Raw genomic sequence first — 26,845 nt, forward strand, 5'->3', positions numbered from 1 at the left:
AATTATAGGTAATTTGGGACCTAGCTTAAAGAAGGAAACTTGTAGAAGAAAAAGTAGCTGTGGTCCCAGTACTGATAGCTTTCAAAACCATCTGGAAGGAATTGTTCTTGCAAGTGACAGCAGGTGTCAGTGCTGTGACCTGGTGTGAGGCTGCCAGCTCAGCTATCTGGAATTTTGTAAATAATCATATGTCATTTGTAAATATTAATATGATTCAAATGCTTGTACTACAAATGTAAGAAAACTATATAGTATGTGGATATTAGAAGTGTGTGATGAACTGTATGTTATGTACTGAGCTTCAAGAATGTAACCACAGTGTACCCTACTGGAAAAGAATAGAAATGTATGTAAACTATATACCTGTGCAAATGTATGTTTTAATAGAAGAAGTTAGAACATACAGAGTTAACTTGCAAGGCTTCAAGAAAATAGGTGGGAATCAGAATGTTTTACAATTGCGTTTATCTTTCAGTTTCACTGAAGGAGACAGGATGTGTAGAGCTAGAAGTTTTTTCTATTGTCTTGAAACAGAAGTAATTACCAAGGTTAAAATGTAAAGTGTTTTTATTGTTCTGTGACTTCCTAGCAGCTGCACGTCTGAGAGATAGGTATTTGTCACGGAGAAATGTTAAATTTTAAGTTTCTGTTAGCCTGGGAACTAAGGCAGGTGACAAAGAGTGATGTCATCCAGCTGGCCCAGCATTAATGTTTGATAGTAATTAAGAACTCTCTCAGAGAAAGTCTGGGCATTTTGTATTTGTCTTTGGACCTGGAAACATCCTCTCATCAGCACATGCCTTGCTAATAGGAAGTAATCAGGGTACAGTAATCTCTCTTGAATATAGATAGGCATAGATGTTTTTGTATTTATTTGAGACTGTCTTGCAATGTTGTTCCTGTGATTCTGAACTCTGTAGTCACTGTGCTGAGTTAGTGAATATTGTCTTATTCTTTTATTTTTTATTAAATATATTTAAACCTATCTTTGTGGATGATATTTGTGAGATATATTTAAGCTCTTTGAGTACTTGCATATGTATTTGGTCACACTGTACAGGTCACTCCTAAGTAGCCTTGAAAGTCTTGGTCACACTTACCATTTGGATAATAGTAACATTACCCAGTAGGATTGGACACCCTTTGGTAAGGGCCTTCTAGTAGCTGATAAGTAAGGGTGGCTGGTGGCACTGGTACTACCTTATAGTCTGGGCAGAAGGGGGCATAACTAGTAATCCTGTGTCAGCCTTTCCCAGGTGTGTGTGTGTTTTGTATGTCAGTCAAATCTGTGTGTGCGTGTGTGTGCGCGTGTGTGTGTCAGCTACTTGGGCTGGGACACTAAGCACTGGTTGGACAGAGAGGGTGCTGGAGGTCTTAGCTTGGCCACACTGCTGAGATCTTAACCCTGTAGCTGTGCCAGTGGGGAATCTTATTGGGGATCTGGAGAAAGAGGAAGAAACCAGCCCCAGACTGACTGATCTCTGTGTGCTCTTAGGGAAATTGTACTTTACTGTGTGTGTACTTGTCATCCTCCCATTGTATACATCCCTCACTGAGGCTAGTGGTGAGGATTGAGGCTCCTTGATTACTGGGCAAGTGCAGGGGCGTCACATATTAATTTGTTAGCAGTAGTGGGATAGCCACATCACATATTAATTGGCTGACTGTGGTGAAATAGCCACATCACATATTAATTGGCTTGTAGTGGTGTGGATATTAAATTCCTGTAGCCTGTATACAGTGGTCAGTGTAGTTGTTTGTACTCTGAATGTTCACTGCATGGCTAATTAAGAGTTCATATCACAATTGTTTTATTTTTTTGTTAGCTTAGTTTGTCAGGGCAAGCATGTCAGCAGAGGAGTATGGCAAGCTGAAAATTAGCCATTTGGCTACAATGTGCCAGGCTAAAGGACTGATGCATGCCAACCTGACTAAAGTGGACATTATTGCAGCTTTAGTCACAGCTACATCATGGAATAGCAACCAAGGAGGACAATCAGACTGACCATGGAGATGTACAACTCTCAGAAAATGGACAGCTCAACCTTGCCACAGAGGGCTTAAAAATCCATCTGGATTTAGAAGCTTGAGTTGGAGGGCAAGCATTTGGAAATAGAAGCTGCAGAGAGACTGAGACAGCTGGAGGCTGAGGAAAATGAGAAACTGCAGTGTCTGCAGGCTGAGGAGAATGAGAGGCAGAGGCAACATGAAAAGGAGATGCTGACTCTTCGCCAGAGTCATGGAGGTAATGGGGAAGGGGGTAACCGAACCGCTGAAGCAACAAAGGTCAGTAAATTTCTTCCACAGTTTACAGAGGGGGATAATTGTTTCTTTCATATGTTTGAGAGGGTATGTAAAAAAAGTATAATGTTGACCAAGGACTGTGGGTACGGTTCCTGACCCCTTTACTCCATGGTAAAGCTGTAACTGTTGTCTCTGAATTGTCTGATACTGATTGTTTAAATTTTAATGTTGTAAAGAACTGTTTGCTAGAATGTTTTAAGTTAACACCTGAAGCTTGTATAAAAAGTTTTGTGAGTATAGACTCAAGGCAGATGAAAGTGCGTGTGAATATGTTGCTGAACTAAGCACTTATTTTCATAAGTGGGTGAGTGGATATCAGGTCACCACTTTTGAAGGGCTGGCAGACCTTTTGGTGAGGGAACAAGCCCTTAGCACTTTGCCTGAGGGCATGAGAATCTGGTTAGCTGATTGACAATGTACTACTGCAGATGAGTTGGGGAAGAAGGGAGACCTGTACCTAGCAAGCAGGGCATCACTGCACAGGAAAGGGACACCCAGTGCTGCTCATGGGTCTAAGGGAACCCATGGTGGGCAGCCTAGACTGCCCCAACAGAGTCTGCCAGAAGCAGGGGAAGCCATTAGTCCAGGTACACGTCTGCGACCAAGGGTTAACTGTTTTAAATGCAACCAATGGGGCCATGTAGCATGTAGTTGTCCACAGAGGCAAGGTGGGGAACAAAAGATGGGAGAGCCAGTAAGTGGGAATGACAAAATGCCAGCAGTAGGTTGTCTCGAGACAACAAGGGTACCAAACTACCACCCTGCAGGTGTCCTGATAGGGAATGATTTTGATAAATGCAGTCCCGTGTCTGCATGAAGTTACAGGCAGTCAGGCTAGGAGACAAGCATGTGGGCCTGATAGCCTGGGGGAGACCCAGACAAACTGCACACTTGCTGCCAGGACTGGTGAGGTGGTTACTTCAGGGAGGGAGCTATCCTGTAGCACTGCTACTGAAGGTGAGCTACAGCTGCTTGTGGATACTGATGTTCCCATGGACAGGGTGACTGCAAGGGCAGAGGTGAGTAGTAGTACCCAGGCTGACAGTGAGGCACGGCTGTCAGAGGATACCAGACTTCCTGTGGAAAGGGAGCTGGGAATGGTTACTAATAGAGAGTTGAGACAGGCTCAGATGTTCATCGTGCATACAGCTGCAGTAATCACAGATGGGTTCTCTGCCGTCAGGCGGGTCCTCGGTCGGCCGAATTCCAAAGTCTTGGTCCGGCGTCGGTTGTCGTCGCTCTCTTCCCTGACGTCAGTGCGACAGGGGTATATAAGACACAGCCGACACCATAATCTTCAGTCTTTTTTGCCGCGCGGTGCCCGAAGCAGAAGCAGTTCGCAAGTGCCGGTCGGCCAGCTCCTGAATTTACGAAAAATTGGAAACCGAAGTCTTCATTAAAGCTGAGTACCCCGTTGGGGAAATTTTTCTTGCCTCAGACCGATATCAGAAAAAGTTAACAATTGTATTTCTTGTGGGAAGCAAATACCGCATAAGGATTTCCATTCCCTCTGCATACCTTGTTTAGGCCCAGACCACGACGTCTCGGGCTGTCGCTTTTGCGCTACTTTCAATAAGCGCACTATTAAGCGTCGGGCGGAGTTCGCCCAACACTTTTTCGGTAAAGCCTTTGATTATAAAATGTCGTCGGAGACTCCAACTACCGTTTTGTCCAAAAAACGCAAGGACAAAGACCAACATGCGAGGTCCGCGGTCCCCACCGACACCACGCCAAAACCGGCTACACGTGGTCCGGTTCTCAGCGAGACGCCTATGCAGTCCCTGACTACCGACGACACTTCTTTGGCGGTGTCTTCTGTAACCAAGACCGCAGGTACCTCGGCCCATACCCAGACTACAACCACCGAAGCCACTGTGAGCGTTGAGCCTCCTAATGTGAACAGGTCCACTTCCACCCATGGTGTCTTTAGACCCTCATCTTCCTTTTCAATTAAGGCCTTTACTAAGTCCAAATCAGCCAGGCATCCCAAGAGGCCTGTTGCACAGGCCCCATGCCTAAAAAGCAGATGCTTAAAATGGCTGAGAATTTAATTAATCTTATCAGGGGTTCCCAACCCCCTCCAGACAAGAGACCCAGAGTGGAGGAAGATTCTCCCTCTTCGGCTCAGGGCTCCATTTTTTCAGATCATTCTGATGTAGAGGAACACTCTTTCTCCCCTTTTGAAGATTCTGATGCGGAGCAGTCCATTCCCTCTGTATCTCCTCCTGAGGATTTTTCTTTTGGGGAAACCTTGCACACCTTGAGGGAACACTTCCATTGGGAAGGCCAAGACTTTACTGATTCGAAGAAAAGACTTAGGGAATTTCTTTTGTTACCTCAACACAGACCTCTGGCGATACCTCCTGTCTTGGACATACTTGATGATGTTTATTCGGAGGCTTGCCTTAATCCGGATTCCCTGCCTCCTGCCCCAGTCAAGCCTGATAGGTACTACAGAGTTCCTAACTCTCACCAATTTCTTTACAAAAGCCATAATGCTGACCCTGAAACCATTTCTCAAGGCCCCAAGGGAATGAAGGCCTCTACTGCTAAGAATCCGCTACCTTCCGAAAGAGAGTCAAGATCCTTAGAAAGGTGGGGAAAAAAGGTATATACCTCGGCCACCCTAGCCATGAGGGCCTTAAATTGTCAGTTTCATATGCTTTAAATATCAGCAGTTTCTGTTATCACAATTAAGAAATAAAATGTCTCAACCTGAACAACCAGATTTGAAGGAGTTGCAGGATATGATACATAGTGCAGAACAAGTGGGTAAACACACCTTACAATGTGGCTATGATGCCCTAGAGGCCTCAAGTAGAGCTGCTGTTACAGGATCAGTCATTCGTAGACATGCATGGCTTAGGGAACAAAGCTTGCCTGATCATGTGAAAGCTAAACTACTAGATGCTCCTTTACAAAAGGATGTGCTATTTGGTACTAATGCTGAGGAGATACTACGGGAAATGGAAGAAAAAGCCAAATCTATGCAAACTGTCAAAGCTTTTCTACAGGTACAACCACCACGTTTTAGCAGAAATTGGCCTTCTAAAAACTGGTCCTTTCCAGCCACGGACAAGCCCCAAAGAGGTAGATACAGGCGCACAAGGGGCCGAGGACAATCACAAGGATCATATAGAGGCAGGCAATGGCAAACTCCAGCACCAAGAGGTGGCGAAGACAGTGCACAACAATACAGGAAACAAACCCAATGACTTCCTCCTTTCCATGCCAAGCAAGTCTCAGCTGGCAGCACCCTTGGGAGGAAAGCTGGCATTATTTACAAGAAATTGGCATATTGTCACAACAGACAAATGGATCCTGGATGTTATAAGCAGAGGCTACAGATTTCATTTTCACACTCTTCCAAAAATGAGAGGCATGCCAAACCTACCACACAATCAAAGGGCAGAGGCACAACTACAAATTTCAAAGCTCTTATACATGAAAGCTATTCAAGAGGTACCTACTCACGAACAAGGTCAAGGTTTTTATTCCAGGCTATTTTCTGGTACCAAGGAAAGGAACAGACTGGAGACCCATTTTGGACTTATCCATCCTAAACACATTCTTACTCGTGGCAAAATTCAAGATGCTCACATTACAGCAGCTTCTTCCCATGCTGGGCAAGGAGTTTTGGCTGGTAACATTGGACCTCAAGGAGGCATACCTGCATGTCCCAATCAGACAAAGCTGCAGAAGATACCTCAGATTTCTTGCAGGTTCAATCAACTATCAATTCTCTGCATTGCCCTGTGGCCTATCTACTGCGCCCAGAGTATTCGCGAAATGCCTGGCATCAGTAATTGCCTACTGCAGACTTCAAGGGATACAAATTTACCCTTATTTGGACGACTGCCTGATCCAAGTGGACAGCAAGCACATACTTCTGGAACATCTGGCTTATGCAACACGGTTACTGAATTCTCTGGGATACACAATCAACAAATAGAAATCCAGGCTAACACCATCTCAGAAAATAACTTTCCTGGGTGCCAACTTGGACGCAAACACCCAGATGGCTTACCTTACGCCAGAAAAACAGGGGCAACTAACTCAGTACTTCAAAATACTAGCAAATTGTACCAGGCTTACTGCAAGGAAAATCCTGCAGGCTCTGGGCTTCATGGCATCTTGCATTCTTTTAATCCCATGTGCAAAGTTGCATATGAGGAAACTTCAGTGGTACCTAAAAAACCTATGGTCTCAACACAGCCACAGTTTGGAAACAATAATACCAATAATTCCATGTTTGCAAAAGGAATTTCTATGGTGGGCCCAAGCATGTCAAACAAACACAGGTCTCCCATTCTGCAAGCCTCAAGCAAATCAAGTCATCACAACAGACGCCTCAGATTACGCCTGGGGGGCGCACATGACAGACAGGTGCATTCAGGGCAAATGGTCCCAAAAGGAAAAGCACCTTCACATCAATCAAAAAGAAATGCTAGCAGTGATAAATGCAATTACAGCTTTCAAGGACCTCCTGCATCCAGGACAATTATTGATAAGAACAGACAACACCACAGTAATGTGGTACATAAACAAATAAGGAGGAACACATTCATACCCCCTGTGCAGACTAGCCATGACCCTTTGGAACTTGGCTCTGGAATGGCAAATCGAACTTCAAGCACAGTACTTGCCAGGTTTGGAAAACACACTGGCAGACAATCTAAGCAGAAATGACAGATCCACACGAATGGAAGTTGCATCCTCAAGTGTTTACAAAGATAATCCAAGCGTGTGGGAGGCCAGACATAAATCTCTTCGCCTCCCACAGGAATCATCAATTGGAAAAGTTTTGTTCAAGGACCTTTCATCCAAAGGCCTGGAGAGTGGACGCCCTTTCATTCAGTTGGACAGCATGGACAGTTTACGCTTTCCCACCTCTGCCTCTTCTGCCCAAGGTGCTTTTGAAAGCAAGAGCAGACAGACCGAAGATGATACTGATTGCTCCAGACTGGCCAAGACAACACTGGTACCCAGTCCTGAGGAGCCTAACACATACTCCTCCCTGGCCCCTACCTCTAATGCCTCTTCTGCTGACTCAGCACAGCTACAAAACTCTTCACAGTCACCTGAAAACACTCAATCTCGCTGCATGGAAAATTCCTTAACACTACAACAGACCCTACTCCCCAAAGAGGTGCAGGATGTCATTTTGGAGGCCAGAAGGCCATCTACTAGAAAAGCTTACTCTGCAAAATGGAAACTGTTTTGCTCTTGGAATGAGAAAAAAGACCAGGTCCCTAGAAAACTGAATTTGCCTCCGGTATTACAGTATGTAGCTGAGCTGCTGAACAGTAGACTTTCATTTTCCTCCATAAAAATCCATGCCTCAGCCATTTCTGCAGAATTCAACACGGATCCACCCTTATTCTCTCACCCACTCTTAAGACAGTTCCTCAGAGGGGCTAAGAATATAAGACCATCAAGGAAACAACCAGTGCCAGCCTGGGATCTTAATTACATTCTAGAAAAATTAACATTGCCTCCCTTTGAACCAGCTGCCTCAACAGATTTGCAATATTTGTCCTGGAAAACAGCTTTCCTTCTTGCCATTACCTCAGCTCGTAGGGTTTCGGAACTACAGGCCCTCATGGCTGTGCAGCCATTTCTCATCTTCCATCAGGACAGGGTCTCCCTTCAAACCAACCCGTCATTTATGCCTAAAGTGGTATCCAGGGTAGCTTTAAATCAAGCCATACACTCACCTACCCTTTATCCCAATCCTCAAAACAAAGGGGAAAGGCTGCTACACTCCTTAGACATCCATAGACAGCTACGTTATTATTTGGACAGAACAAAGCCTTTCAGGAAATCAGAACAACTTTTTGTGTCCTATGCTGTAGGAGCTCAAGGGAAGCCAGTTACCAAACAGACAATTTCAAAATGGATAGGCCACTGCGTACGGTTTTGTTACTCCTATCATGGAAAATCTGTCCCTACAGGCATCAGATCCCACTCCACCAGGGCCACAGCTACCTCTACAGCCTTCCTCAGAGAAGTTCCTACCAAAGATATTTTGGAGGCAGCCACTTGGAGTTCTGTGCATACTTTCACAAAACACTACCACCTGCCTTTATATTCCAAAACTAGAGCAGGCTTTGCCACTGCTGTGTTGCAGGGCATTCTGGCTCATCCCAGTTCCACCTAGTGCCTACCACCCTGTGCGTAGCTTTGGGATTCTACCCATCTGTGATTACTGCAGCTGTATGCACGATGAACATAGTACAGTTTTGTACCTACCATAAATGTAGATGTTCGAGTGCTAATACAGCTGCAGTACAGTTAACCCTCCCTCCTTCCCCTCTTGGTAAAGGCCTAGGGCCCTAACCCCTTTTCATACAACCTGATTGGGTTATCCTTCTATGGTGTATTTGCTGGCAACTACTGATTTTTGATTATATTGCATTGCATGTATATAAATATAATTTATGTATTGCCTTCCCACTGGGGGCACCTGACATCTGGGGCAAGAAAGACTGAAGAAGATGGCGTCAGCTGTGTCTTATGTACTCCTGCCTCACTGATGTCAGGAAAGAAAGCGACAGCAACCGATGCCGGACTGCAGCTGTATTAGCACTCTAACATCTACATTTATGGTAGGTACAAAACTGTACTTTTCTGTGCCTGATGATTTGTTAAATCTGGTAGAAGTGTTTACAGATTGAGAAGTTGTAGTGATTTGCAGAAACTAGCAGAGGTTTTTAGTGTAGTAGGTGTGAGGAATATGGGTTCAGTTTAATGAGTTAGTATCGTCTCTCCTAATCTGATGGCTTTATAGGAAATTTTTGAGGAAGCCTAGGAAAGCATGTCCTTAGTGATTGGAATGTTGCTAGTAAGGTTGGGTGGTATGTAGAGAGGAATAATGCAAGTGCTTTTGAGGTTGTTGAATTTCAGGATAGAGCCTGTCATTTCTGAGTTATAAATAGTGCAGCAAATCCATGTGCATGTTTAGATGGACGGTCTAATCAAAGAATGTTGTAAGCTGGTAAGATTTTTTCATTAGAGTAGATGGATTTAACTAGGTTTCTGCTAATATGAGAGCATCCAGGTATGCATGGGTGAGATTTTGTTTTTATATTTCTATATACATATGCATACACACACTGTGAATATTGAGACCTAGTAATTTAAGGTTGTAAATGTGAGTAGGCAGGGATGATGTGGAGTTAGTTATGATGGTAGGGATAGAGTTGGGTTGTGTTTAAAGACCAGAGTTGGGGTGAATATTGCCACTTGTTAGGAGTAGCAGGTAGTTGTGAACTGTATAGTAGTTGTGCAGTGTTTTGTACAGAAGTGGAGGTGGAGGGGTTGGAATGTTGGCTTTTAAGTGTTTGGTCTAAATGAAGAGGTGAAAAGAAATGTTGAACTGGGTTGAAGATGTGGATGTGTATTGGGGAAGTGGCTGTGTGGCAGCAAAATGACATGAAGTAATGTGGGGAGCTGAAGGGGTGTTATTGGATAACAGGAGGGGATAGTATGAATAGTTGCAGTAGTAGAGGGAGGGGTATATGCAGGGAACATGTTGCTGAGATGGACCAGTTAGTGAGGGTAAAGGATGTCTAGGGTTAGAATAATGGAGATGTGACTCTAGCAAGGAGTAGATGTGGTGAGAAGGGGATGAAAGTAGTGTTTGTATTGATATGTGATCAGCAACATAGTGGAAATTTGTTATAGGAATGAGTCTGCAGGTATGAGTGAAAGCCAGTGGAGGTAGGATGAGTAGTAGTTTGCTATGAACACTGAGTGGGAGAATGGTGCAGGTAAGAGTGAGAATAGAAGCATGTAGCGCGTGTAGTTCTTGAGATGACTTGATGTCAGGAGGAGTATAGAGAGAGAGAGAGAGAGATGCTGGTAGAGTGAGAGTTCAGCACAATCTTTCACCTGCAGGGAAATTGTTTGCTGTCACAGGAGAACACAGAAGACTCTCTCTGAGCAGATCCAGGGCAGACCCTTACGGATGGATGATGCACCCAGAGATCTTCCAGGAGATTGTCCACCTGGGGGGGGGGGGATCTCCCCAAGTGGATCTGCTTGTCTCCTGTTACAGCAGACTACTACAATAGATGTCCTTCCTTTGATCATTGCTGCAGTATTGCTAACAAGTGGGATATCCCACCTGGGAGAGCCAGACATATGGCCAGGATACCAAAGGTGAGGTGTTCTCCTCTCAAGTTGTCTGTGCTATGTATGGACAATGCTATGTGATGCATGAGATATGTGGGTATGAAATACCTCAGAACATTCTCGCCACCAACCCAAACAGTGACCCTGTATTTCTAGGTCACGCTATCCGATGTATGATTGTTGCCATTTCCACTTATCTTGGGCAGATAAGTATTCCCGTTGTGGAAACTTCCTGGCTGAGAAAGAAATAGGGTAATTTGGATCAGTGCCCTGCCTTGGTTACCAAACTGAATGAATGAATGACACTTTTCGTGTCAACTAAGAGGGGAAAATGTGATTGTGGGAGGCCATTACCTCACAGAGACAGCCATACTAAGTGTCTTTTTTACCTAGGAGCCAGTTACAACTATAAAAATGATTTTATTTGCCAGTCCTTTGTCCCAAAGACCCTCAGGAACTCTAGCATCCTGCATCAGCCAATAAAGATTAATAATATCAAATCTGATGATTCAGCTGTCAAGTCAGACGCTTAGGTTCATATGTTCATACTAGGGTATCTGCCCTGGGGCATTTATAAGCCTAGCCCAGTTGTGTTTGGCTTATGCCACCCATTGATTTGAGTATACTGTGCCCTTTTTAAAGTTTAGTTTACTGTGCCTCTGTCTAATAGTGACACGGAAGTAATCCCCGGGACAAACCTACGATCCCCCATCCACTCAAGATTCTTCTTGAAGAGTCAGTGAGGTGCTCTGCGTAACATGAATTGGAATTCTATTCCAGAGCGAAGGGAGCCTCTGGGTTATGAATCTGTCCCTCCAGCATGTTCTTTTTATTTCTGTGCTGAGGTTCAAGTCCATCGAGCGGGTGGCTCTAAGGGATTTAGATTTACTGAGGTGGAGCATGTCCATTAATTCTGGGTTGGACATAGCTTTATATGTCAGGCATAGATTGCCTCGAAGTAGGCGGTATGCAACTGAGTAGAGCTGGAGTTTTTTTAACCGACCAGCATATGGCATCTGTTTGAGTCCCTTGATCCTCCTGGTGAGGTACTTTTGGGGTCTTTCTAATTGCTGCAGGTGTCGGGTAAGGTTCATCCCAATGGGGGCATTGTATTCTATGATGGGCCGGATGAGGGATGAGTAAAGGGGCACGATTATCTCTCTTGATCTAGATGTGAATCCTTTCATGATGAGGTGGGCTATGTAGAAGGTCTTTCTAACCACTTTGGCAATGTGGTTGTCAAAGGAGAGATTGCTATCAACTTGGGTCCCCAGATCCCTAATTACTTTCTCTGTACTTAATGGGTTACCACCTATGTGGTAATTTGTGGGCACATTGTTTTTGCCAAAGGGTATGACTATACACTTTTTGGCATTTAGCTTTAGACAATGGCTTTGGCACCAGTTATCCGTCTCTGTGAGACCTTTTTGAAGGATGTTTGTGTCAGCTGGAGAGTCGGTTATGGCGCCCAGTTTGCAGTCATCTGTGAACTTTGTGAGCCATAGTCCTCCCACGTTGGCCTGTACCTCAGAAAAGTAAATACCGAACAAGAGCGGTCCCAGGACAGAACCTTGTGGGACGCCACTTGTGACCGGTTTCGAGTCTGACATGGCCCCAGCAACTCTGACTCTGTGGGTTCTGTCTTTGAGCCAGTTTACGACCCATCTTGTGACATAGGGGTTTATATTTATGCTGGATAGCTTATCTATGATGCCTGAGTGGGGTATTGTGTCAAATGCCTTTGCGAGGTCGAGAGAGGCTGTGTGGACTACCTTCCCTTCATCTATGGCCTTGGTGACTGTTTCGAAGAAGTCGACCTGCAATTTGAGCTGCCCCTTAGTAAATACACCCTGACTGCTCAGATGTCTGCCTTTGCCATGAATGGGGAACCAAGGCTGATTATTTCAGATGGATTCGACAGCATTTCTCAGATTCTTGTCATCTTATAAGTACTGGGTTCCTTAATGAGGTACATGATGGGTAGTAGCCTCCTCATTGTGTGCAAGCTCCTCTTCACTCTAAGAAAAAGAAAACTAAGCATGCCCCCCCCCCCCTCCAGCCATCAGGATCCTCAAGAGTGGTATGAATCTTCTCATGGATTGTATAAGGCTTTGGTGTCTTTTAAGCCCTTACACGTTCCTTATGCCCTCTCCCTCATTCCACTTTTTTCTGTCTGAAGTGGCAGAGTTTCTTCTGTGGAAGAAGATTTGGATTCTAATGGGGATTTCCTTGGCTTATTCTTCCCTGATTCGTTCACGGGAGGGGTGTGAGGCTGAGGAAAAGAATACTATATCTCCAGATTCTCCTTTGGAAGAACTTCCCTTTGGATAATACAGTGCTTAAGACGATGCAGCATTTTCAGTGGTAAGGCAAACTGGTATCAGACATGCAAAAAAAGACATGAACTGTTTGCCATCCCTCTGATACTTGAGGCTGTGCAGATCATCTTTGTCACAACTTCAGTTAACCCTGAGACCCAGCCTCCAAGAAGATAGACAGATTTTATAAATACCAGACTCCCTCAAGTTTTTTATGTACAAATTCTTCTTGTCCCGCTCTCATTTCCCTGGAATCTGATAAATTTACTAAACTTCTACTTTTCTTAAATGCCCTCCCAAATGATAATGGTAGTAGAGCTATTAGTAGATGTGATTAAAAAATTTAAACCTGTCCTAATGTCTGTCATGCTCTTAACTGTCAGACGCATACTTCACGGATCACAACATCTCTACTCCCTCCCTACAACCTACAGCACCAGACTTCACAGTACTGATCATAGCTTCTCAGTTCTCAGCCCCAAATTTGGAAATCTCTTCTTGCATCTCAAACAAGCACCCTTCTCATTTAAAGCACACCTCAAAGAAGTAGGCACATGCCTTGTCTTTGGCAATATTACATACTCTCTCTTAATTTCTGTTCCTACCAACTTTATCACTTTGTCTATCTACCTGCGCTTCCCACTGATCAAAAGCCTAGAGATGCTATCTTGTATAGAAATAACAATATTGTTATAGTATCTACCAGAAATGTACAATATTAATCAAAACTACTTGTACTGCATTGTTCCCTCCCGTCTCCATATTGTTTCATTTACCGTCTGTTCTCTACTGCTGTGTATTCCAGACCGAAACTGAAATTGGTCAGTTGTGATCAGTACTTTACCCCGGTTAACAAATTTAAATGAAACTGATATGATCACATATCACTGTTGGGGAAAGTTGGTAAACTTTTGTCTGATATGCCTGTTTCTGATTGCAAGTCTTTGGCTGTTGTCTTTACTAAATTCTGCTTCTCGGGTAGCAAAGCATTGCATTAAATGCAGCTGATTCTTCCTCCTAGCATGATATTTAGCTTCCTTTTAGTCCTGTTTCACAAGCATTCAGACCATCTTCCATATCGCGTGCAAGTTGAACCCTACTTTCAATGTTTGTACTCTGCAAGCACTTTTGCCCTGAAACACAGCTGTTTGTTTCTTTTGAATCAAAATGCAAATGTTTTCCATTAGTTGTATTTCTGTTCCATTTTCTTATGATGTGCTACAATAATAGGGCAAACTAATAAGTGGTTTTAAATTTATGCTTCACTTTGGGCCAAATGTAGTAGTTTTGTTTATCTCTGTATAGCCTTAGGCAGAAAAACTGAAACACATCTTTGGGCACATTTTTCATACGTTAGATATATTTTTATGAACTATCTGTTAATGTCAAATGGATGTGGTGAAGATGGGCACGTTTGTTTTCAGTAAGCCATTTCATTTATTTGTTAACAAAAGCAGTGGCCTGTTGCACTGGAAAGAAGTAATGGTCATTGCATATTTATGTTACTTTTGGCCCCTGTCCTGCCTCACCTACAGCCATCAAGTCTAATTCCATTTGGTCCTTTGGTTCCTCCTTTTTCCCATTGTCCAAAGACAGTGAGAAAGGGGAGCAAGAGCCATGTATTTTGACCATCAGCAAGCAGGGGGTATAGGAGATGTTTTTTCTTTGTGCTCCATCATCCTTTTGGCCAGGAAGTGTAGTGCTTTCTGTGTCAAGCCTGTTGTGGGTATGAGTTTCTGCACACTTGGTGATGCTCATCTAGAGTGCAGCGCACTATTTGGCTGAGCACACACTCTTGAGTTTCACCTTTCCTGCATGGAATTTACATCCAAGTTTAACCTCTACGTCAGTTACCTCCCCATTTCCCAGGACAGACATATTTATTGCCTGCCGCTTGTGTCCCTTTTCCTGCCAGGTCTACTGCCATAGCTTATTACCCATGTAGATTGGAGTATTGTCCAGAATAAAACCCATGTACTGCAAAAGTGAAGAATTTCTTTATTGTTCGTTTTAACAGTAAGTTGGGGTTAAAAAATACAGTCCTGGATGGATAGAATAGTTTTCAAAAAGCAGGCTTATGCAAGTATGCCATGTAACAAGGCATTCATACTGCTGATATTGTCTGGGGAAAAAAAAAAGAAAAATGTGTTAAGAGATGGTGAAAGTATGCTCTTTTTGTGTACTTTTTCACCATGTGTGCATGCACGTAAATATGTATGTTTTTTTTGTTACTCTGCGATATATCATTTCTCTCAAACAGCCAGACTTAAGTGACATTGATTTTTCCTCCTTGTTTCTTTTAGGTGTTCGTATGATCAGTTTGTCTTATTCGCGCATCTCCCTGGCAGATATTGCTCAGAAGTTACAGTTGGACAGCCCAGAAGATGCAGAATTTATTGTTGCAAAGGTAGGGACTACATTTGCTTGACAAGATGGATCTTTCAAGTGATTAGATTTTAAGAGGTATGTACACCTAAAATCATGATGCATCAAGTATCTCTTTTAATGTTCATCATATTGATCACTGCTGCAATAGCCTTAGCTACACTGGTTATATCCTGCCAAGAATGTAACTATAACAGCCGGCTGAATGAGTCTATGTCATATCAGCGAATGGCCACATTGTTGAATGTCATCTCATCGACAGTGCAGGCCGTTGACCCCCCCCCCCCCTTATACACACACACACACACACACACACACACACACACACACACACACACACACACACACACCACCACCTCAGAGATCGCACTGCAGTGGGGAAAAGGTCAAATGTCCTGATCCCTACTGTACACAATCTCAGTTCTGCATTGACAAGATATGTTCAACAATGTGGCCATTTGTTGATATGATATAGACCCCAGCTGGGTAGCTTCCAGAGCTTCAGGGCAGCTTCCATACACCCAAACTAGACCGCTCGAGCTGAGCTGACTAAAAAACGAGCTTGGGCACAAAGTCCATCAGAGCTTTACTACCACTGAAGAGTACGCTCCTCTGAGGTTTTTAAGGGTCGATGATCGGCTTGTGCTTTCCTGTGCTGGGCAGATAAGTTCCCCTCGGGCAGGGGGGTTGACTTCCATTTTCTTCATTTTATTGATTTTTTTTTTCTCTTCAGGAAAGTTAATTTAAAGGTAGAAGTGTTGTGTTTTAACAGATTGTCTTGAGACTGTAATGTACTTTTAAATGGAGCAGTTGTTTTTTTCTGTCAGTTTAAAAGTACCTTAAAATAACTGAAAACATTTTTCTGTGGAGAAATTGTTTTTCTTTTGTGGGGCTGGCATGATGCTTTGAAGTGTGTTTTTTTTCTATCAAAAATGTAATTTGTGGATTGGTAGTGTTTACTAGCATTTTCTGCTCCTCTTCCCCTGGAAAGAGGCACCGTTTTCAGCTTGACCATGGAATAGACTACCAGTCCCATGGTCGGTCCTCCTTCAGCTACAAAACGAAAAAGTTAAGCAAATGGCCTTTGCCAGCACAGCAGGCTAGCAATTTGCCTCAGCCACAAGTGGGTGACTCTGCTGTTGGCATTTGTTGCATTTCAGACCACTTTCTTTAACACCTGCAGGCACTGTGGACCAGGGTGAGCCATGTTCTCTGCTGCTGTTGAGATCTCATCAGTGGTGACAAGGGAGAGACATTCTTGTTGGTCCAAGGTGAGGAAACTGGGAAGGTTTCCCTTGTTATGTCGGAATGCTGTGCCAATTCTTTGGGAATCAGCTGTTGACACGATTGGCCCAATTTTTCCCTTCACAAAAAAACAAAACAAAAAAAAAAAACAACCATGCATGTACCCTTTTTCAAATGTCTTTGGATAGGAGTAGTTTACTTGATCTGGCTCTGGGTTTAATTCAGGTTGTTGATTCTTCTTGTAAACTAGGGCCACGGTGGTACAGCGATTAGCATTGTCGCCTCACAGCAAGAGGTTCTCCCATTTGATTCTCGGCTGGAACGCCTTCTGTGTGAAGTCTGCATGTCCTCCCCGCGGTCGAGTAAAGTGTAAAGGCTTGCAAGTAGGCGCATGTGTGAATGGGTGTGCCTTCTTTGAAGGTTGGGCGTCAGGCTGGCAACTCTGCACCGTAAAAATACACTGCCGATCATTAGCTGACCGGAGTTCTGCTGTGGCGACCCCTAACTGGGAAAAGCCGAAAGACTTTTATTCTTCTTGTAAACTAGTTTCTGGTAATAGAAAGAGGGATCTTGCTCTGCCTACAGTCTAGACCCAGAGCTTCCTTTGGTTCTGCCATTCTCTGAAATGTGTTTCCATGGTACCTCCTGAGGTTATTCTAGGTGGGGATTCAGTCCCATCTGATGAGGTGGACAGAAAAAGCGACATCTGATACGAACGTAATGTACTTATAGCAGATCTATTTTTTCTTTCTCTCAACATTCCCGCCCTCCATCCCCCATCCAAACTGCCACAGTTTTATGGCTCTTACTGGAACACTGTACTATACTGCAACTTCATGGAGCTTAACTTAGTTTTAATCCCTTTTTTGTTTGCACTTTATGGTTGCAGTATTTCTTGTTGTCAGGGTTGATCATATTTTTGGAGGAAAACTTGATCTGGGTGCAGTAGGGGTGACCGTGCATTATGGGAGAGGGGAGTAGCTTGAGCCTTGGAACCCAAGTTTAAGTACTGGCCTCTGATTCATATGGATCCAATGTACCCATCTGTTGAGATGGACAGGAGAAAAAAGTAATCTGTTGTTATGGTAAATACATAACTTCTGATCTGATGTTGTCAATCTTCATTTATCCTTGACATGTAGGCCAATTTGCACATCAGTGTTTTGGAATTGAGGGCAGTGCTTTTAGCGTTGCAGGCCTGTCAAGAAGCCCTCCCTCTAGGAACTATTGCAGTTCAATCAGACAGTATGTCTGTAGTCCGATATATCGACAAACAGTGCGGAACCAGGTCATGTTCTTCGTGTTTCACTGTTGCAGTCCTCACATATGGGTTATCCTGCTCCCGGTATCCCTCAATCGGCCCGAATACCAGAGTCCTTGGTATATGACATTGGCTGCCGCCGGTTGTAAAACTGATATCAGTGCGTCAGGTATAAAGGGAGGCAGCTGACTCCATTTCCTCAGTCTTTCTTGACACGCAGCCAGAAGCAGATGCAATTCGAACTAGTGCCGGTTGGTGGTTTACCTTCGTTTCGCTTTCCGACTACCAAGTTGAAGACGCCTTCAGATAAGTACCCCGTTGGGGATCCTCTTTTCTTGCTTTAACGAATATCAGATAAAGTTAATAACTGTCTTGCCTGTGAAAAACAGATTCCGCACCTTGATTTCCATTCCTATTGTATAACTTTTTTCTGCCTTGAGCACGACGTCCCTAACTGAGATCTCTGTGCTTCCTTTAACCCGTATACCATACACCATAGAGCTAAGAGTTTGCATAAGCATTTCGGAGTCTAGCCTAAGTTAGTCAGTATGGCGTCTTCTGGTCTCCCGACTTTGGATATTCCTAGGAAATGCAAAGACAAGGACCGCGACTGGCCTAGGGTTAAATCTACTGATGACGCACCGGTGAAATTGGTCGTCAGCACAGCGGTAGTCAGTGAGGCGCTTTCGCAGCCCCTGCAGTCAGCAGATTTTCAGCCGCATGCCTCTGCCAAGACCTTTACGGAGTCCTCCATGCTGCAGGCTGTTATTTTGTCTTCAGACTCTCCGTCTGTCGCTGCTTCAGATGAGTCTGGAGCCACTTTGCAGGTACCAGCTTCTGACACCTCTTTTCTTCAACATGAGACCAGAACCAGACCGACTACTTTAGCTCAGACTTCTGCATTTGCTAGGCCTCCCGTGTCCCTCTGGATTGCTAGTAAACCTTCCAGCCACAAACCTACTCACAAGCAGGCGTTGGCCTCCCTTCCTGTACCTCAGTCCCAGTTGGTAAAGATGGCTGGTGATCTTTCCCTGATTAGGGGTTCTCATCCCCCCCTTCAAAGAGGGCTAGGGAATTATCTCCTGATGTTTTGTCTGTCTCAGATCCTGTCATTTCCAGTATGTCTTCTGGTGAAGAAGGAAATTCTCAACTTTTTTTCTGGCTTTGAGGATTCTGATGCTGAGGATTCTATCCCCTCTGCCCCCCACCCCCCAGAAGACTTTTCCTTTGGGGATACTTTGAATACTCTTAGGGGGCATTTTAAATGGGAATGTCATGATTTTCCACAGTCTAAGAATAGAATCAGGGATTTTTTAGATTTGCCACAGCATAAGCCTCTGGCTGTACTTCCAGTTTTGGAAGTTGTTGGATGATTTCATGGAAAATTCTTTAACTCCTAATTCTGTTCCTTCTGCCCCCAGAAAACTGGATAGATATTACAGGGTTCATGAATCTCATCAATTCCTTTTTAGAAACCCTGATGCTGATCCAGAAATTATTTGTCAAGGTCCCAAGGGTGTTAAGGCTACTATTGCTAGAAACCCTGTGCCTTCTGATAAGGAATCTAGGGCCTTGGACAGGTGGGGTAAAAAAGTCTATACTTCTGCAACTCTTGCCATTGGATCCATGAATTGTCTTTTTCACATGCGTAAGTATCAGCAGCATACGTTGGAGGCTATTAAGGCTAAACTTGGGAGATATTCCTTCCATGATGGAAAACAAAGATTTACAAGACTTACTGAATTCTGCCACTTTAGTTAATAAGCAATCTGAAGTAGGCAGACTTCATTCGTCTGCAACCTGTGGGTATCGGATCCGAGCCGGCAATTCAAAAGCTTAGGCTCCGAGCTCCTAGCTCCTCCCTCTTACCCATAACCCCTTGCCAAGCCCTGACTGACCCCAGATTTCGTTTGCCGCTTTTCAAGTAGCTACGGATTCTAGAGCTCCTGGCGTTTGTTGAAGAAAGATAAGATTTTTTGACTAAAAAAGTTTTGAAAATCTCTATTTTTGTTATTGATATTGTTAGTGTTGAGTGTGTATAGGCTTTCCTCTCTCTTTTATTTAATAGTTCTTGGGTTTTTGCGTAGTTTGTTTGTGTGTGTGTTGTGTTAGGCCTTAGGGGTTGTGATGTCTGAAGGCCCATAAGGCTGTTTTCTAATACGAGTGTGGCCATAAGCTGTCCCCAGCGGATGGCCACACTGCAAGTCATGCTTGGGGTTGAACACCTGTCATCTGGTTGTACCATTTGTGCAGGGTTCAACCCCGGCTTTGAGGGAGCGGAGGTCGAAGCTGGTGCTGGCGGGTCTTTTACCTCCAGATACCGCCGCCTCTGCCCTTCCACTCAGCAACCTGTTGCTGTGGGTTCTCCCTCCGGCTGGGACCCAACCTCCCTCTAAGTTGCCGGAGGGGAAAGAGTCCTCTAGGGAGAGAGAGAGAAGAAGGAGAGGCACAGGGAGAGGCACCACAAGCGGAGAGCCGAACTTCCAGTTCGGCTCCTCCATCTAAGCGGGCCTCCCTGTGCCTTCTAGCTTTCCTCCTCCTCGGCTCCACTCCCCGGTTCTCTCCTGGACCCGAGGAGGAGGAGGCTAGCCCTTCTAGGAGGTCTCCAGGCGGCTCTCTAGGTCCGCCGGTGGCCTCCACCAGGTCAACTTTTCCATGAGGGAAACTGATATGGACCGGATGATGAGGAAATTCATCCAGGCCCAAATGCAAATGGGAGTGCTCCTAGCCCCCCCCCATCCGGGACGGGCTTCACTTTTTCGCCCCTTGGCTCCTTCTCCGACCCATACCACGGGTTCGAGCTGTCGGCGCCGGGCAGACTTGGAACCGGGGGTCGGTCGGATCCGATGGGTCGGCGCACCTCGGATCCGTCCCATCCCTTGAGTGCTTCGGTGCCGGACCCGACCTCTTGGAGCCGAGGGAGCTGGTGTGTCTTCGCCGCCCAGGTCGGAGCGCACGGTCTCGGATCCGACGGTTTCGCTCCGACTCCGATCCGCAAGGCCGGATCCGAGTGGGGTCGGCTCTCGGGTTTAGAGAAGCTGGCTCCCCTCGGCTTTCGACGAGTGGAAAGGGCACTGTTGAGGACGTCCGACCCCGGTCCCTGCCACGGCTCCATCCCGCACTCCCTTGCAGTTGGGCCAGGTCCCCACCAGCCGGTCCCAGGGACAGCCCGCCTCGATGTCCCAAGTGGTTCCTTGGAACATCCAACTGCTGAAGAGTACTCCTCAGACAGCCCCCGATGAAGTACCTCGGGCGTAAGTGCAAAAGGAGGCACATGGACTCCCCGAGTCCGTTACTGAAGACACAGACTTGGATGAAGGGAAGGCTCCCTAGGTCACCCCTGAGGACGTCTCATTTGGAGACATTATGGAGATGTTAAGGATCAGGGGTGGTCTGCCCCAAGGCTTCCTCGGATGAGTCTGTGTTCTTGGAGGCATTCGAGGCGGCCCTTCTACCTCTTGGGTGTCCCTCCTGCTGACCCTCTGGTGGATCTTATTTCCATCAGAGCGTGGAAGGATCCGGACACCGTTGAGCCTGTCCCTGCGCCCGGACCGCATCCTTTCCTCCGGGACCGCACTCACTGGAGCAAGGGCCCCCCAGTAGATGCCATGATGATGGCTGCAGCCACGAAGAGGGAATTGGCCCAGGAGAGTCCCTCCATGCATCCTCCGGGCAAGGAGTCCCGCTCGATGGATCGCATTGGGAAGCGAGTTTTCAGTTCAGCAACCTTCTCTTTGAGAGCGCTGAACTACATAGCACATGTCATTAGGATGCAGCAGGATCTGATTAAAGAATACGCTGCATCTCCCCCGGAGTCCATGTCGAATGAGGATAAACAGGTATATTCCACCCGAATGGCCACTCTCAGATCAGTTTCCAATACGTCTATGCGGCTGCTTTCTCATGCTACTGAGGGAGCCGCTAGAGCCAGCGGAGCAGGCCTAGTCATGAGGCGACAGGCCTGGCTCCGCCACTGTGATTTTGCAGAGCCCTTCAAGGCGACCTTCGCGAATGCCCCCTTCGATGGTTCTGCCTTGTTTGGCAAGACTGTTCATGAAACATTAGTCCAGAGCGAAAAGGACGGGAAGACGCTGTCTGCCGTCGGAGTCCGCTTCTCAGCTCCCCAGAGGTCCTTCTCTAAGAACCAAAAGGGACAGAAGAAGATGTGGTTCCGGAAATCGCAGCAGTCCCAACCTGCTCCGGATAACCAGTCCTTCTGTGGCAGAGGAGGACGGGGAGGTCGTCGTGCTAGAGGCAGGGGGGCTCCTGGCAATTTTGGGTCCAGGGAACCTTTCTCTGATAGACCCACGCAGCAGCCCTGAAGGGTTGCCCGGCTGTCCGTCTCTGGAGGCAGTCGGGGGGGCGGTTTTCGAGGCACCTGACTTCTTGGGAGTCCATAACAACAGACAGTTGGGTGCTTCGTGTCATATCCAGAGGTTATTCAATTCCCCTATTCAAGGTTCCCAAATCTCGCAGCCTCCCAGATGTTCCACCCGACCAAAGGGAGGCGGCAGCTGTCGAAATCGAACAGCTGCTAGAAAAAAGAGCTATCCAGCGCGTCCCCCGAGATCAAACCGGATTAGGGTTTTACTCCAGGTTCTTCTTGGTGCCAAAGAAAACGGGGGACCTAAGACCAATCTTAGACCTTTCCCAGCTGAACCTGTCAGTAACCAAGCAAAAGTTCCGGATGGTCACCCTGCAATCTATACTTCTCCTCTTGAGGGAGAACGACTGGATGTGCTCCATCGACCTCAAGGACGCGACTACCACATTCGCATGGACAGACGATCCAGGAGGTTTCTTCGCTTCGCTGGGAGCCAGTCATTATCAGTTCAGGGTCCTCCCCTTTGGTCTCACCTCAGCCCCCAGGGTGTTCACCAAGGTGCTAGCGGCCCACCTGAGGCTCCAGGGATTACAGGTCTTTCCGTACCTGGACGACTGGCTCCTGACGGCATCATCAAGGCATCTTCTGTGCTCAGCCAGAGACTATTTTCTTCAACTGGCCCCAGGGCTGGGCATCACGATCAACTGGGAGAAATCTTTGCTGCATCCAACACAAGTTATAGATTTCATAGGAGGAAGACTAAACACCAGATCAATGCGAGCCTTCCTCACTCCAGACAGAATTGCCAACCTGAAGTGTCATGTGACAGCGGTCCTGCAACCATCTCCAACTGCAGCTTCGGTCCTGAGAGCCCTAGGTTCGATGGCGGCAGCTATTCCACTTCTCATTCATGCTCGCTTACGCATGCGGGTTCTTCAATGGACCCTTCAGGTTCAGTGGTCCCCTCTTTGTTCCCCTCTCAACGCTCCTATTGCGGTCAGCAAGGCGTGCAGGGACTCCCTTCTTTGGTGACTTCTTTCTCCGGAGCCCCTGGCAGGGAGACCTTTTTGTGCTGCATTTCCCCGAGCCACAGTGACCACGGACGCTTCTTGCCTCGGGTGGGGGCATTCTGGGAAAGATTGTCCAAGGCACGTGGAATCCCACAGAGACGTCTTTGCATATAAATGTCCTGGAAATGAGGGCGGTGCTCCTAGCGTTGCAAGCACTTCACGTTCTTCCTTCAGGGACTATTGCGATTCAGACAGACAACATGTCGGTAGTCTGGTATATCAACAAACAGGGAGGAACCAGGTCTTACCCCCTTTGACGAGAGGCCATGAGAGTCTGGGAATGGGCAATTTCCACCAAACGCTTTCTGGTAGCAACGCACATTCCGGGAAAGTCCAACATCCTTGCGGACAAGCTCAGTCGCACCATTCTTTCTCCACACGAGTGGTCTCTCAATCCTCAAGTAGCGAAGAAGATTTTTGCCGTCTGGGGCAACCCTGTTGCGATCTTTTGCCTCTCCTCAAACGCCAAATGCGACAATTTCTTCGCTCTGCTTCCCCACCAGGGAGTTCCCGAGATGCTCTGGTGCATGCTTGGCCTCCCGGTCTCCTTTATGCCTACCCTCCACTTCCTCTGATGCAGAGGCTTCTGCAGAAAGCCAACAGTTTGGGGAGCAGAATGATTCTCATTGCCCGTTCTGGCCTCGTCAACCTTGGTTCCCCTTCGTATGGTCTCACAAAATCAATCCACCCTGGATTCTGGATCCAATTCCGGATCTCATATCCCACCCTCTGGGAATGTCGGTTCCCAATCTGCGCACCCTGAAGTTGACAGCTTGGCTGCTCCAGTTCCATCCGTGATTAGGACTCCCGGTATCTCATCACCGGTCAAGGCCATTTTAGTGGCAGCTCATAAACCCTCCACCAGGCAGGTTTATCGGAGTAAATGGAAGAGATTCTCTATTTGGGCGGTACAGAGAACTTTGGATCCTTTCTCGGCACCTATGTCAGCGGTGCTGGATTTTTTAACAGACCTCTTTCATCAAGGGGCAAGTTCTTCCACGATTAAGGTACAATTGGCAGCTATCTCGCATTATCACATTGGTCATGAGACAGCTCCCCTTATGACGGCGAAATTATGCAAAACATTTCTCAAAGGGGTTTTTTTGTTGAGGCCTCCAGTCAAGGAGGTTGTACCACCTTGGGACTTGTCTTTAGTTCTGCAAGCCCTTACTGCTCCTCCCTTCGAGCCTGCAGCTTCTACAGATTTAAAGTACCTTTCCTGGAAGACTGCCTTCTTGGTAGCTATCACTTCAGCCAGAAGAGTGTCTGAGCTTCAGGCTCTATGCGTCAAGCCGCCTTACCTTTCTTTCTTCCCTGATGGATTGGTCCTGAGGCACACCCTATCTTTTCTTCCGAAGGTCTCTTCTGAATCCAATATTAACCAATCAATTAATTTACCTTTGTTTTTTCCCAAGTACTCAAACAAAGGAGAATACAAATTGCATTCCTTGGATGTTCATAGACAATTACGTTTTTATATTCACAGAACAGCTGGTCACAGGAAATCAGATCAGCTGTTCGTCTCCTTTGCTAAATTTGCTCTGGGTAAAGCAGTATCTAAAGTCACACTATCTAAGTGGATTGCTAATTGTATTCTGCAGGCATATGACACTTCAGGTAGACCTGCTCCTCAGAGGGTTACGGCTCATTCTACTAGGGCAGTTTCCACGCCAGCCGCCTTTAAGTCCGTGTATCATTGGATGATATCTGCTGCAGCTACTTGGGCCTCGCCTCATACTTTTATTTCTCATTATAAGGTGGATGTTGTTTCTAGAGGAAGAGCATCCTTTGGCTCAGCGGTGCTCAAACATCCTTCCATGACGGCCGCCCAAGATTCAGGTAGCTAGGGACTCTGTCCCACAGGTTGCAGACGAATGAAGTCTGCCTACTTCAGATTTAGAAGTTATGTTCTCACCATAACGTTCTATCTTAGTAGGTGACTTCATTCGATGTAACTATCCCTCCATCCCCCTGACCTTTATAGAGCGAGTATTTATGCTGTTTTCGTGTACTGTAGTCAGTATTTTGAGGCAAACTCAATCTGAGGTCAGTCAGGGCTTGGCAAGGGGTTATGGGTAAGAGGGAGGAGCTAGGAGCTCGGAGCCTAAGCTTTTGAATTGCCGGCTCGGATCCGAGGTCGGATCCGATACTCACAGGTTGCATCCGAATGAAGTCACCTACTCAGATGGAACGTTATGGTGAGTACATAACTTCTAATTCATGTCATTGTGGTTTTGACACTTTGGAGGCTTCCTGCAGAGCAGCAGCCACTGGTTCCATAATTAGAAGGCATGCTTGGCTCAGGGAGCAGCCTCTTTCTGAACGTTCCTTTGCACAAGGACAATCTTTTTGGTAATAAGGCTGAAGAGGTACTGAAAAAGTTGTAGGATAAGGCAAAATTTATCCAAGCTGTAAAAGATTTCCTTCAGGTTCAGCCTCCTCTGTTTAGTAGGCATTATCCTTCCAGGAATTGGTCTTTCCCTGATCCTGGCAAGCAGGGTCACTCTAGGCCTAGGGGTTTCAGATCTTCCAGAGGGCAGGCTTCTGCCCCTCAAAGGGATAAACAGTGGCATTCTTCTTCTGCTAAATCGGGGAGTTCTAAGCCAGCTTCCCAAAGCAAGCATTCTCAATGACTCTGGCCTTTTTGTGCCTACCTCTGCGGACCCTGGGTTTCCTTTGGGGGGAAGGTTAGCCAGGTTCGCAGAGGTATGGTCTACCATCACAAACGCCAAATGGGTGCTCAGTGTAGTAAACCAAGGTTACAAGTTTTACGTTCACACCTTCCCTGTTTTACAAGGGTACCCAGACATACGCAAAACTCTCAAGGCAGAGGTAGAAACTCAAATTTCTTCTCTGCTGACTATGGGGGTCATAGAGCCAGTTCCTGCAAATCAGGCAGGCCTAGGTTTTTATTCAAGACTTTTTCTGGTACCCAGGAAAGGGGGCACCTGGCGCCCTATTCCTATTCTGGATCTCTTCATTCTAAACACTTTTCTGATGATTCCCAAATTCAAGATGCTCACCCTTCAACAATTACTGCCATTGCTGGGCAAGGATTCATGGCTGGTAACTTTGGATCTCAAGGAGGCTATCTGCACATCCCAATAAGGGAAAGTTGCGGGCAGTTCCTTCGCTTCAGGTCTGTGGAGCAACACTTTCAATTTTCTGCATTGCCCTTTGGCTTATCTACTGCTCCCAGAGTTTTTACAAAGTGCCTGGCTCCAGCCATTGTTTTTGCAGGCAGAGAAACATTCAAATTTATCCTTACCTGGACGACTGTCTCATTCAAGCAAACTCCCCAGAACAACTAGAAAAGGATTTGGATTTCGTGAAGAACAATCTCACCTCTTTGGGTTATGCTCTCAACGAAAAGAAGTCAAAGTTGGTTCCTTCAAGGGTTGTTTTCCTGAGAGCGTGTCTGAATACAGCCACCCAGATGGTATTCCTCCCTCAACAGAAGCAAGAGGATCTTTCCGCTTACTTCATGAACTTGGCAAGCATGACCCAGCTCTCTGCAAGGCAATTCCTGAAAGCACTGGGGTTTATGGCATCATGTATTTTGATGACCCCATATGTAAGGCTATATGAGAACTTCAATGGTACCTAAAGAATCTTTGGTGTCAACACGCACAGGACTTAGACTTGATTCTTCCCCTGATTCCCTGTCTACAAATGGAGTTCCTCTGGTGGGCGACAGTCTGTTCTCAGAACAATGGTCTGCCTTTCTGCCCACTCCCTGCCAGCCAGACTCTCACCACAGACGCCTCAGATATTGCATGGGGGGCTCATCTGGAGGGCAGGG

At 46.1% G+C, this 26,845-nt stretch overlaps 1 protein-coding gene across 1 annotated transcript in view; it reads left to right on the forward strand.

The window, feature by feature from the left end:
- PSMD3 (proteasome 26S subunit, non-ATPase 3) overlaps positions 1-26,845 on the forward strand; it is an 816,031-nt gene that overhangs the window by 530,500 nt on the left and 258,686 nt on the right. Inside the window, exon 9 of the mRNA XM_044055035.1 lies at positions 15,062-15,165. Coding sequence (XP_043910970.1) covers positions 15,062-15,165 — 104 coding nt within the window. The remainder of the gene's footprint in view (positions 1-15,061; positions 15,166-26,845) is intronic.

Source organism: Protopterus annectens, chromosome 13.part0 (genome assembly GCF_019279795.1).
Source record: "Protopterus annectens isolate FY-2018-M chromosome 13.part0, PAN1.0, whole genome shotgun sequence".
NCBI lineage: Eukaryota > Metazoa > Chordata > Ceratodontiformes > Protopteridae > Protopterus > Protopterus annectens.